Source organism: Solea senegalensis, linkage group LG7 (assembly GCF_019176455.1).
Source record: "Solea senegalensis isolate Sse05_10M linkage group LG7, IFAPA_SoseM_1, whole genome shotgun sequence".
In the NCBI taxonomy this organism is placed as follows: domain Eukaryota; kingdom Metazoa; phylum Chordata; class Actinopteri; order Pleuronectiformes; family Soleidae; genus Solea; species Solea senegalensis.
In genome coordinates this window covers 76123-90624 of record NC_058027.1, presented here as the reverse complement: position 1 = coordinate 90624, position 14502 = coordinate 76123, and the positions used below count along the sequence as shown (strand labels likewise).

Here is a 14502-nt window from a genome sequence, read left to right as displayed (position 1 = left end):
TATATATATATACATATATATACATGTATATATACATATATATATATAACATGTTATATATATATATATATATATATATATACATATACATATAACATGTGTTATATGTATATATAATAATACATAGTTTTGTCCCCTCAGATTGTTTATGGATTTTGAATAAAACCTCGTGACTCATCCCCAGATTAAAAAAAACAAAAGAAAAGTATGAACTGAAGGCGTATTTAAAAGTGTCACGAGGGAATGTGTCACAACTTCCATGTCGTGTATTGTTTGAGCTCACGACTCACCTGAAGGAGCGTGGTAATGTGTGGATAAATCCAAAGTATTGACTTTATTTTGTACTCATTTTGTTGTCTAACACTTTAAAAAGAAGGCATTTTTTTTGATTTCCCTCTCACACAAAATGAGTACATGGTGAGTTTTTTGGGGGGATTTTCAACACTGGATTGCAACTTTTAATCCCACAATAACCTCCATGTTCCCATCACATACGACAGAATATACTTGTGCCACAGATGCAACTAAATTTAAATTTTTCATTTAAAGTTTTTCCATTTTTATTCAGTGGCTCTTTTGTGCTTTTCTCATGAAAGAACTCTTCTTCCGTCACATCATTGTGCCCTGAACGTCATTATGAAACACGCCTTTAAAGGCTGCTTTACTGCAGGGGTGTCAAACATACGGCCTGCAGGGCCAAATCCGGCCCAGCGGAGGGTTCAATCCGGCCCGCAGGATGAATTTGTGAACATTTCTAATTACAGATACCTGTAACTAAATGTTTTGTGCCATTGTAGATCCACTGTGATCTGTAAGAAGTTGTAATTCACACCTGTTTTGTAAAAAAAGATACTTAATAATTACTTAAAACTAAAAAATTGGAACACTTTCTTGTTTTTATGCTATTGTTTTGCTGGTCCAGCCAAACCTGAGCTCAAATTGCTCTGTATGTGGCCCCTGAATTATAATGAGTTGGACACCCCTGCTTTACTTGTTGTGCTTTCTAAGCCCATGGTTCTCCAACTGTGGAGCGTGTACCAGCAGTGGTACGTGAGCTTCGTCTGATGGTACTTGGAGGAAAATCAGAAATACTCTTCTGTGTGTGTGTGTGTGTGTGTGTGTGTATATATATACACATATATATATACACATATATATATATATATATATATATATATATATATATATATACATATATATATACATATATGTATATATATGTGTATATATATATATATATGTGTATATATATATATATATTTATATTTATATATATATCAGAAATACTACTACTGTGTATATATGTACATATATAAATATATATATATTTATATGTATATATATATATATACATAAATACATATATACACACACATACATATACATATATATATAAATAAATGAAGAGCTCAGTATTTTCTCAGGCAGTTACTTTGAGGACCACTGCTGTAAAACCATGGGTAAAGAAAACAAAAGTACACTGACGTCCCATTCAGTCGTCACTAAAATAGTCTTCTACCACGGTGTGATGTTAGTGTTGAGCTCAATAATGAATAAAGCATCTTTCACTGGTTTTAAATAATAATAACGATGTTTTTTGTGCATTGCTTCAGTTAAAATAAATGAAATACAATAGGAGTCAGTGTCGATGAGAATGAGGGACACAGCTTGTGCTTTCTTTTCCGAAGCGGGTTCATTTTTCCTCCGTCGTTACGCAAAAACAGCTGAGTGGCGTTGCGAGGGAACACTTCCTCCTCGCTCTGTTTTCCCGCGTCTTTGCTCTCCTTGTCGCTCTGTGATTCAGCCGTCCGCAAGTGACTCGACGCGCTTCGTCCTCGCTGTGCTCCCAGTCGCCTTCACCTCGACACAAACGGGATACAAAAACATTCTCACCCCAAAAAAAATCTATTTTACACGTCAGCGATCTGCAATCTACACACATTTGTTCACGTATCATTTTGTGCTCTTTCGCCCCCGCGGGCGCTCGCGCTCATGCTCATGATATCTGTATGTTTTACGACACGCGATGGGCACTAAACGCCTGATTTTCTTCTTGTTCGTTTTTTTTTTTATCATATATATATATGTATATATATACACATATAACACTGCACACATCACGCAACAGAAAGAGGAATGCTAACAGGAAGTCTGGCGGTTCTGCTTCGGAGGAGTTCACACATCATTCACCAGGCGTAAGTGAGCTGGTGTGTGTGTGTGTGTGTGTGTGTGCAGTAAAGTGAGCACCATTTTAAGACGTTTTTTTTTTTTTTCTTTAGCGTAAACAGTCACCTATCAATCGCCAAAAAGTCAACATGTTAAAAATTAGAACCCAAAGAACAAAAACCCAAAAGTCTTATTTGTGCTGTGAGAGCCACGCCTCAGTCACATGTCACGCAGGTGTCGCTCTTATTGTTCTTGGAACTTCCTCTCGGGATTTTTTTATCTTTTTTTTTTAATCGAGACTGTGGGTGCATGAAGTTCGTCATCCCTCCGCTCCTTCGGTCACGACGCAGGCACACTGAAAACACTGAAGAGGGACGGGCGATGTTGAGGGCGGCGTGAGAGGGTGAACCGTCTCAGAGTTGCACGTCGACGTTGGAAGGGGCGTGTGTGTTTGTGTGGGTGTGTGTGTGTGTGTGTGTGTGTTTCCTGTGTTCGGTGCTTCACATCGCCTCAGTCCTGTCACACGGTGCCGTTCTCCTGCCTCGGTTTGTGGGACGTCGTGCGGGTGGGCGTGCTCAGGGACGGGGCCAGGGTGCACAGGAAGCCAGCCAGCAGTGTGAGCCCGAGGCCCCCCCAGGCACAAAACATGGACCAGCCATAGCCATGGCTAATGTCCTCGGGGAGGCCGTACATGTAGCGGGGGTAGCGGGACAGCTCGAAGTTGATTCCAGCTACACACGTGCACAGGGAGATGATGCAGCATGTTCCTGTGTGGACAGAAGCATTCATGTTTACACTTTCCTATAAAGTTACTAGTGAACACATTTTTTATCATTCTAAATGTCCCTTGATTTCTTTTTGTCCCATATATTTCCTTCTCGTAAGTCAGTAGATTTGTCGCATGTAGCTTTTTTAAAAATTCAAAAAAGTGTCCGTAAAAATGCTAAATATTCACACGGAATCGGCACAAAACCTAAACGTAAACAAACAGACATCATGTCCCTTTCTTTCCTCGGTTCATTCTGTTTCTGTTTCTGTTGTTATATCTGTAATGTTTACAACGTCTTCCACTGGGATTTTGGCGTAACGTTACAGCACAGCTTACAGTCCTGACACAGCGGTTGTCAAACCAAAACTTTACAGTGTTTCCCAACCCTGGTCCTCGGGGAACACTGCTCGGGCTGGGCGATATGGACCAAATCTGACATCGCGATATTTTTTGTTTCGAATGCCGATATTGTAACGATATTTTGAACAGAACGGGTTAGCTCGCTAGCTCACCGGTTGGCCGCTCAGCTGACCGCTGCAACCCGGCGTCCAGAGTTTACAACAGAAACCCGGAGACAGGAGACCAGAAAGCCGGAGACCAGAGCCTCGGTGTCGCACATGGTAAACAACGAGCCACTGGTGTGTTTTAAGTCCACTTGGAGCCGAAATCTGCGGCTAACAGCTGGTGCCGCTAAAAACTAGCGACAGGCATTACAACTTTTATTTTGTAGTAACGAAGGTGGTTAAGAAAAATGTAAGTAAACATTTTATTGAGGAAAATAACAGCGCCATTATTCTTTTTCTTATTCTGCTCACCCTCCACCTGCTCCGTGTCCGCCACGTTTTCGTTCAAATGTCTGCTGTGATGCGTAGCGTGGGTGGGAGAACACTACGTAGTACGTACATGTAAGGTGCGTGATTGAGCAGCTGAACTAGGCTTGTAGGCTCAGAGAGAAGCGGTCGGCTTTATTAAATAGTGTTCGCAAGGCAACATGAAAATAATATATAAACATACTGGTGTGCCAATATTGTCTCAACTACGTATCTCTTTCAAAAATATACCTGTATAACTCTTACTACCGGTATATCGCCCAGCCCTAAACACTGCCCCGCTCCAACACACCTGATCCAGATGAACAGGTCTTTATCAGGCCTCCTGACGCAGAGCTTGGGCAACATCTATGTCCCCTGAGGACCAGGGTTAGGAACCACTGCCAGTACTGCTCTCAAAAACGTCTCAACCACAGGAGAAAACCAAAGGGTTTGCAGTGGAGATGCTTTAAAATATAGACGGGTGAGAGCAGAGAGGAAGTTGTGGACAGGTCTAAATATCTTACGATACGTGGATTTATGTATCTACATTGTGTTTTATTTTGTAGTTAACGTTTGCACACGACGCAAACAGAGTGACACTGGTTTGGAGAAAACCCCACAGCTATAATATAATTCATGCAATATATAGTGTTACATTTGTATCAACAATAATCAAGCACAGGAGACGATTAGGTGGTGGGAGGGGCCCCCAAATCAAATTCATCTCAGGGCCATATACAAGCTTGGGCCGGCCCTGATATCTGTGAATACTTTTCTCCAGGAAATGGAATTAAAAAGGCCAAGATCCCTCTCATGCACATTATTTGTGGATATTTCCCATATATAATAATTAAATATATATACAATACAGTCTTATATATACAGGTTCAGTGTTTATAAAAATAAAACGGGGAGTTACGTATGTGTACAGTATGAACACAGTGTAACTCAGGTTATAACATAATAATGTGTTTAAGGAAGTTTGGCATCGACGCTCTACACTCTCTCTTTTTTTGAATTGGGATGACAGTAACACTTTTAGTGTCCACACAAAAACTGCCCACACGGACACTATTTTTTGAAAACCACTTCCAGAGTGAGAAAATCTCTAAACGCTTTCATGTGGGCAGCCCATAATATGTTACTCTTAGGAAAACAATGATGTTTTCTCTGTTTGGAGATTGTTTGGTCATTTGATAACTTTTATTTTCTTTCCTGCGTCGCTCTGGCGTTCTTCATTCTGTCTCGGTTTCTCTGATTGTACATGGAATTAGAAAGATTAGAAAATATGTTATTGTTTGAAAGTACTCCATGGGCGGGGCCTTGGGAAGCTGTCTGCTGATTGGCTACTGAGTTTTTCCAACGGACTTGGAAATAATTGTATTTAACGTTTATAATCTGACAAACGTTAGCTACGCACAATTAAGACCCACAGCGCCTCAAGCTCCAAAACTCAGTAGCCAATCAGCAGGCCGCTTCCTAAGGCCCCACCCATGGTCGGAAGTGTATTTTAAAACAACAAAATCCAATATCTTTGAATGATTAAATCGATATTTTATTTGCTTCTTAAAAACAAAAATCTAATTCCATAATTGTATACATTTTAATGTATATTTATTCAAATACTTATTTAAAAAAGAAAAAGGTATACACGCATTATACAGCGTTAGAGCGCCACGTACAGGCCTGGCATATGAACTACAGTGTTTAGAGTCATTTTGGGGGGTTTGGCGTGTGGATGAAGACTTTCATGAATATAAATGGATAATGCCTCAAACTTTAAAGGTCACTGTTGTCTATCTCTTTTATATACTGTACATCATCTGATGAGGACAGTTTTGTTTAGATAATTATTTATTTAAGAATAGAGCTGGGAAATACCCGCTGTTTGTTGGCAGGTTGATTACACAGGTCTGTGTTTTCGCGCCGTGGGACGCTGCCTCAATTCCATTCGTGCCAAGTTTGAGACACTTCCCGTGCCTCGTACACATTCCCTGGTATCAGATTCAGCCGCGTAGTGAAATCTTTGAACGGCATATTGTGTCATACAAGTGTCTGGGTGGAAACATGTGATTGTTTTGTTCGTCCCTGATCTGTGAGAAGTTACTGCGAGCGCCACTCGGCCTTTTAAGACTTTTTAAGGATCGATGGGAGCAAATTCCAGCATGTAGAGTGCATCTTACGGGCAGGAGTCATGTTACTGGACGTCATTGATCTTGTATCTCATGCTAACCAGAGGATGCTCTCTGCTGTCACCAAATAAACACAGATATTGAACATAATTGGATTTAGTGTCTACATGTGTGTGTGTGGATGTGAACATATGTGCTCTCACAGTACCTCCCATGAGAAAGAGTAGCCCAGCTACATATTGCATGAGGTCATGCTGCTGGCAGCAGCCCAGCACTCCGATGATCCACCCAAAGAGGATGATGGAGACAGCCATGCCCACGAAGCCGGCCGTCATCCTTCTTAGATCTGCAAGCAGAGATGGGAAACGTCGCGGAGTGAAATACGGAACTGTTCGGAATAATGAATGTAGAGAGTAAGGAAACTAGATGTAAATATTGTTTTTTTGTTGTTGGCATGCAGTGGCTAGCATTGTTGCCTCACAGCAAAAAGGTAACCAGTTGGAGGGCCTTTATGTGTGCCGTATATTCTCTCCGTGTGTGCATGGGTTTTCTCCGGGTAAAATGGGGTTGATTGGAGACTTTAAATTGACTGTAGGTGTGAGTGTGAGTATGCTGGGATATGCTCCAGCTCCCCGTGACCCTCATAGTGAGGATAAAGCGTTAAAAATGGATGAATATAACGTTCAGTAGGTAAAAATACGTCAAGAAACTCTGCTTTTGATTCCTTTTCTCCTCCCCCTCGTGTCCTCACCTCACCTCTATCACCAGACAGCACGGAAAAAAAGCAAAAGAAAAAAAAAATTAATTGTACAAAAGCAACAGAATAGCTGAGAGAGAGAGAAAAAAGCCAGCTCAATTACAACAATACAGTATCCTAACCCCAATGGCATTCAGTACAAATACATAAAATGCACATTTAAGACATAAAGAATCTTTATAGCAGGCCAAAGTTGTTGGTTTGATTTGGTCCACCTGACTCAAATATACACACATATACATATATATATATATATATACATATATATATATATACACACACATATATACACACACATATATATATATATATATATATATATATACACACACACACATATGTATATATGTATATATATACACATACATACATACATATTGCAATTTATATAATTAAAAACGTAAATAAATAACATCAAAATTAAAATATTCAATACTTATTATAAATGAATAATCATCATGAATAATCTCAATATTCATAAAAGATAACCGAGATAGGCCATAAATCATAAGCTCTGCTATGTTCATACATAAACATATGCATATATTATTAAAATCTTCACTTTCTTTACATATTTAAATACATTTTTATTCAGGAAAATAGAATATATGCTTCAAAGAATTGGTAAGAGGAGGAGCTTTTATACCCCCACCTGTGGCCAAGCTGCAATAAGGCCCACCAGTGGGCCACAGCCTACACACTGAACGATACTTTAATACTTAATACTATTATGTGTAAGAATTTAGAGCAAATACTTCTGTATCATAGCACGTTTAAAGCAGAACATCAACACTGAATTCAAAGCCCATGAAATAACAAACCTAAACACCATAAGATAAAGGTACGCATATATTAAACTGAAAATCACGTCTGACGCAATCCAAGGTCAAATAATTCTCTTTGAACACGGATATCAAAGAGGTCACACAGGCAGAGCGCTTTAAGGAGAGATTTAAAAGATGTCCTTCCTCAAATAAGCTTCCTGGTGATTACTCGATAACCTGTGGTCACGGGTCCAGACATAAAAGATAGAAGCTGCTGCCACGTCTTGAAAGCAACTAGTGCGATCTTTGACACAATTCACAGCTTTGCGGATAATGGGCAGAAGGTGGTGAGAATTAAGAATTAATGAACTGCTGAAGGACTGATGACAGCGCAGGGAAATGGTGACATGAATTAAAATACCTGAGGTGGTGACCGACAAGAAACACATTCAATGACGATGAGATGGGACCCAAAATCCTGCCTTGAGGAACGCCAGATATCACAAATGAGTCATTCATTCATTCATTCATTCATTCATTCATTCATTTTCCAATCCTCCACATGCGGGTGGCAGCAGGCTGGAGCCGATCCAGGTGGTGACCGCCAGAAACACATTCAATGATGATGAGATGGGACCCAAAATCCTGCCTTGAGGAACGCCAGATATCACAAATGAGTCATTCATTCATTCATTCATTCATTTTCCAATCCTCCACATGCTGGTGGCAGCAGGCTGGAGCCGATCCAGGTGGTGACCGACAAGAAACACATTCAATGATGATGAGATGGGACCCAAAATCCTGCCTTGAGGAACGCCAGATATCACAAATGAGTCATTCATTCATTCATTCATTCATTCATTTTCCAATCCTCCACATGCTGGTGGCAGCAGGCTGGAGCCAATCCCATCTGACACTGGGTGAAACGTGAGGACAAAAAAATCATTCAGTCCCACTCTAACACATGAGTGTCCAATTAACCTCTGCATGGTTTTGGACTGTGGGAGGAAACTGAAGAGCCCACACACACAAATGGAAACTCCACACAGACAGACCTGTGGATCTGAACCAGCAACCTTCTTGTTGTGAGACAACAATGATAGCCACTTCTCCACCATGTTGCCATACAAATGAGTCAATTCAATTTCAAAGGGAGCTCGTGTAGAAGACACATTTTCAAACTGGAGAATTAAAATGACACATTTTGACGTAACATGAAAATATGACACAAATACAAATAAAAAGACAGATTGTCAGAAATCAACAAACCCAGTTGTCCTCCACAAAGACAGACAGACAGACAGACGAGTCCAGACTTACGCAGTGCATGCCACTCATCCTGTCGTATGGTCTTGGTGATGTTGACGGGTAAATTCCGTGGTAGGATGGATGAAGAGTAGTGATATTTGACCGGGGTGCACCTTTGAATGATTCCTGGAGAGATAAAACAACAAAACAAACACAAATAAAGGTGATTAAAATCAAAGGTAATTATAAAAATCAAGGAAAAATTTCATCCTGCACCTTTTACCCACTTGCGATTATGAAATAATATCCATAAAGTAGCAAAGCCGCATAAAAGCCGGGTTTTAATTGACAGAGTTGACCTTATAAACTCGTGTTCCCAAACAATGGTGCGTTGTTATTAAGAGGGATTATATAACAATATGGATTAATCCACGACGAGGCCATAAATAGAACCTATATTGTTCTCATGTAAAGTGAATTTCTACATAATTACTTACAGAAATCAGGGCATTTTATTCCATACGGAAAGGAAAATAAGCATTATTTTATATACAGTTATATATCGATATTATATCAACATCATGCAATAAGACAAGCTATTGTCTTAGATTAGTAATTTCGTTATAAGGTATGTGTCATGACTTTTCCTGATATCACTTAATAACACTTGAATTTTAAGCCTAGGACTGACATATTTATGACAAATGGATATTCTTAGACAAATATAATCCATTCCAAATCAGTCAAAATCAGTTTGAGGAGGCGTCAGTGCAAATATTTGGCTTTTAAGCTGCGTGGAAAAACTTTATCAGTTATCAAAAGCACTGACATTTGACTCCCTCTCAGTCCACTGATTGATTGATTGATTGATTGATTGATTGATCGATGAGCCATCGCAGCCTCGCTGCAGTAAAACACATCAAAACAAAGCAAAAGCGACAGCCAGTGCTATATCTGACCACAGCAGCAGAATTGGTTTGAACGCAGACACTGCTGTTTTCCTGCTGTCACAACACTCCGATCGCCAACTCTGCAGTCGTGACAACACAAATTAAACAGATTAAGTTCACAATTTGGAGACATTGGGACATTCAACTAACCCATTTAGCACCTTTCGCCTTAAAAACGTCTTTTATTCTCGTTCATTTCAAGCGTGAGTAGATTATGCACTTCACCACGTGCCATGTAACAAGTCCCAGGGCTCAAACTCTTAAACTTTAGTGCAGTAAAGAGCAGCAACTAGTGATTTTTTTCATCAAAAAACGTTTCCCCACAACATCCCAGCATCAAAACAATGATGTCTTGTTTTGTCCACAAACTAAAATGGTTCAGTTTTAATGTTTTCTTTGTCATATGGAGCAAAGGAACCAGAAAATGTTCACATTTAAGAGGCTGAAAAATGGATTAATCGACAAATCCTTGCAGTAGTAAACACAGCAGTGGCTGACTTTAAAGTGATGGAGCTTTTATTCGAACTGTAATTGGTCTGTTTTACTATTCGCCCATAAAGCTAGTGCTTGGCAATCCCTCTGAGATAATCTAATCCTAATTCAACAAATCTATGCTTTTCAGTTTTCTTTGATTTTAACTGAAAAAAAAATTTGTTTTGCATTTGGAAAAGCAGGATAAACATTGCAGTAATCTGAAACAACGATCTTTATCCTCTCCGGGACAATCCAAAAGTTCCCGGAGTATTATTTCTTTTTCACCTGGACCTGGTCCAATTTGGCCTTAGTGTGAAAAAGCAGGGACAGCTTGTGTCCTAAGTGGATTTCAGACGGCGACAAAGATCGCCCTCAAACCTTCTCACGACAGTAAAAGCTGCAAACGAGTCAAGTTTCCCCTTAACTGCCAGTTAATGCTTAGAAAGCGATCATGTTGATGATAATGTGCAGTAATATCCTGGAGGTGGTTCCTCGACTGTTTGTGTTCTCCCACAGCTCTAATCACAATAGCGGTTTGTGATGCTCCCATCGATGATGGCGCTCTCCTTGTTTTATCTTATATTTTATCTTTATTTAACAAGGAAAGTCTCTTTCAAGAAGGAGACGTCACCAGAGCATCTCAAAAGTCACAGTTCGGTTAAACCACAACATAAAATACAAAGACATCAGTTAAAATGAGTGCAGTTTTCCATCATAAGGCCTTTTTAGCTAAGATTTGACATGTTTGTTGTGTAGCATGAGTGAGGCTTTTTTTTACCCCACAGATATCAATGATTCAAAATTAGAATTTTGGTTGTATGAGCTGTTGAAACATAGCCAGCGACGGCTTTGTTGAGCGTGCTGTTATTTCTGTGAACGAGCCTGGCATGTGGACACTCACTATCACTGGAAATATGGCTGCTTGCAAGGACGGCAAGGCAAAAACGGATGATTTTAGCCACTTAACAAAAGGGCTTATCTAATAAAATATACCCCGGCTGAAGTTTATGATATCATAAGAATGTGATCACCGTGTTATCTTTGCTGTTTTACGACAGTTTCCAGCCAGAAAAAAGCTGCAAACGTAATTTTTACGATATCGTAGGCTGAAGTGCACACTATCTGGACGTCTTTCACGCAAAACAATGACAAAAGTCCTAGTGTGATGATGTCAGGGAGCAGCAGAGCATGATGGGACGACAAAGATCTATCAACGCGACTCTCTCTCAGACGTTATAGCACAGATGGGTAAAGCAGACGATGGAATTAAAAGGCGTATATATGTATTTAAACAGTGATGGAGACGTTTCGGTTAATGTACACACGCCATTAGTCTTGTTTCTGTGGAGATTAGGGATGCACGATATTGGCTTTAAAATGTAGGAACGACTTATAATAAATATCTAATTGCGATTATTTTGGCCAGGAAATGTGGTTGCGATATCAAGGGGAATGGTCTTTTTTTTTTACATCGTTATTCTCACTTTCATTGCAAAAAACATATTTAAATGGATTAATGTGTGATGTGTGTGCAGCTCTGGGAGAAACAAAGACGTTCTCTTCCGTCGATATGTAATAATAATAATTCATGAAAAATGATATTTTCACACACATTTTGGCTTGAACAAATATTGAGTCTCCAACTGTATTGCGATTTCGATAAAATCTCGCTTAACTGTTCAGCCCTAAGCGATGGCAGCACAGTGGCAGAGCGGGTCGTCTCCCAAATCGAAGGTTGTGGGTTCGATTCCCGGCTCCGCTAGTCTACATGCCAATGTAGACGCTTAACCCCACCTTGCGTGTGAATGGGAGATAAATACAGACCATTTACCACATCAGTATTGTATCAGTTATCGGCCCAAGCACTCCCGATATATCGGCAAAAAGACCAGTATCGTGTATCTCTAGCAGAGATGTTACATATTGTGTCTTTAAGTACACAGAAAACACATAGGAACAGACAGGAGAGACGTGCGTTCTGTGTGAGGGGCTCAGCACCATGGACAGCGACATTCACAACACTAGAAAATGGCACGTAGATGTTCCTCCGTGGCTGTTATTGACATGCAGAGGTTCACGTGATGCCAGGGGCCTGCACATCACCCCACTGTTGGTGTCAGACTGTCGGTGTGACAGCAGCATCACGGCCTGGTGGAGCGCACACACACACACACACACACAGAGAGAGCCATGTTGTTGTTTACCTTTGTAAATAAGGTCCTCGGTCTCCAGGTCGAATCCCTCCCGGTGACATTTCCTCCACAGGCCGGAGATGGTGGAGTTAAACTGCCGACTGCAGTGAGACTCCATGGCAGACGCCGCGGCCACAAAGTGCCGCTTCCCCCGGATGAGAGGAGCAGCCTCTGGGCCGTTACCTGTGCTCTCCAGGCGCTTGAGAGGAGGCATCTGGAGGGGGAGGTTGTGGTTGGAAATGTAGATGTAGCCCGGGTCGTTCCGCTTGTTGGCATAGTTTTTACACCTCTCCCGGTGTCGCCTGGCGTCGGTCTCGTACCAGTAGTCGGTGCAAATCGCCATGGTGAGCAAACCGAGCGCGCACAGCGCCAAGAAGAGCCCTGCGCTGGTTAATATTTTCATAGCGGCCATCTTCCCCGCACGATGGAGAGCCCGAACAGTCGCAAGAAGCTTCCTCCGTGGCCGTGATGGTGGCGATGGTGGCGGTACCGCGTGAAATAAATCACGACGGCACTCACTGCCGCACACAGTCCCGCACTGGGAGCATCGCGGTGCAGGAAGGCCAGTGCTGTCTGGACTGGAGGCTGCGCGCTATTGTTGTGGTACCCGCTGGATGCAATGTTGATCCCACCATCTGTTATGGTACCGGAGGAGAGGAAAGGAGAGGAGAGGAGAGGAAGAGGAGAGGAGGATGGATGGAAGGCGACCAACGCTGTGAGGAAGGGGGGAGGATGGAGAGGAGGAGGAGGAGGAGGTGTAGTTGCACTCTCTCTCCTCCAGGTTGCTGCGGGGATGAAGTGCTCTGTGATGGAGAACTGCTCATTAGTGATGCTTGGACGGTCACCTTTGGGAAGTGGGAAACATGGACGTGCAGTAAAAGTAGAGAGAGAGAGATGATGATTTAAACATGCTCTTTCAAATCAGAGACTCCATATGGGAATTAAAGAGCTGCAACTAACAATTATTTTCATAATCGATTGATGTGTCGATTATTTTCTTGAATTCATCGTTTGGTCCATAAAATATCAGAAAAATGTTGACTGGTGTTCGTCAAACCTGGAAATGATGATGTTCTCAAATGTGTTCTTGTTTTGAAAATACTCACATTTAAGAAGCTTAAACAATCGGAAATCTTGGTTTAATCATGACAAAAAAGCTTCCAACCGATTAATCAAGTATGAAAATAGTTAATAGTTAATTGTTTCAACTCTAATGAATTACTTCAGTTAATTAATCCATTGTACTTAATTTATTCCACTTTTCACATAAAGGACATACACTGTTTGATATCACAGCTGTGTACAGCCGTTTGTGGCTCCAGCTCGTGTGCGGTTAAGAAGCTTAAGTCGTATGTGAGGTTGAATTTATCAGTTTTGTGTGACGTTTTCACACTAATGGCAGTGTTGAGCAATTCCCATTAACAAACCTTAAGCCTAACATTACTTCCACACTATTACAATTGTTATTACTAAACAAGGAAATAGCATTAGAAATAGGATGGTATCAATGTAAAGGAGCTGATTGTTGCATTATTATACTGCATTTTACTCTAAAATGTCTTTTCAAAGTTAACATTTGAAGTTTGAAATCTTAAGAGGAGATTTAAGATGTACAGACTTTATTTTTTCCTAGAAGGGCTGTGTCAATAAACATTGAAGTTTTTCTTTTTGACCATATGAAGTAGTAAAAATATCTTTGTGTATTAGATATATTTAACATGCGACTCAATATGCAATCTCGTTTTGTATGATGGAAGGGTGCACATGTGCTTCTGGAGTACATTTTGTACAATCTTGACAAATTTCATTGGAAATTCAAGTACTTTTATAAGCAGTCGTCTTTGGTTAACGGTTATAATATCACCGCTCAGTTTAAAGGTTGATATTAAGTCACCACAGAGTGACTGAGGGGCGACTCCCCCCCTCCCCCCCCCGCCGAGTCTTCAGCTATGAAGTCATGGAAGCTCAGCTGATTTTTTTTTTTTTTCCTCTCTCCAGTGCGAGAGGGCTGCTCACGGGCTGATGACTAAGGAAGGCAACCCGCGGCGGAGTCGTTATGGCAACAGATACGTTGCCAAACAGCTCGTCCAATTTTCAACACGATCAATGATAGCCCCTGTTCCCATATGACATTTTAGGCATAGGATCTTTGCAGTAAAAATATGCAACGAGTTCTGTTCAACGAGCCCCGTAAGACCGGTCAATATCAATCAATATCAGTGTAACCTAATTATCCCA

At 40.9% G+C, this 14502-nt stretch overlaps 1 protein-coding gene across 1 annotated transcript; it reads right to left on the bottom strand.

The window, feature by feature from the left end:
- Positions 1-2074: 2074 nt before the first annotated feature.
- On the bottom strand, positions 2075-12995 carry tmem276b (transmembrane protein 276b). The gene is made up of 4 exons (XM_044029593.1): positions 12277-12995; positions 8721-8834; positions 6088-6225; positions 2075-2933 (listed from the first exon to the last, which is right to left on the bottom strand). The coding sequence occupies exons 1-4, from the start codon at positions 12674-12676 to the stop codon at positions 2686-2688; spliced, it is 900 nt and encodes a 299-aa protein (XP_043885528.1). The 5' UTR covers positions 12677-12995; the 3' UTR covers positions 2075-2685.
- Between the last annotated feature and the right edge of the window lie 1507 nt (positions 12996-14502).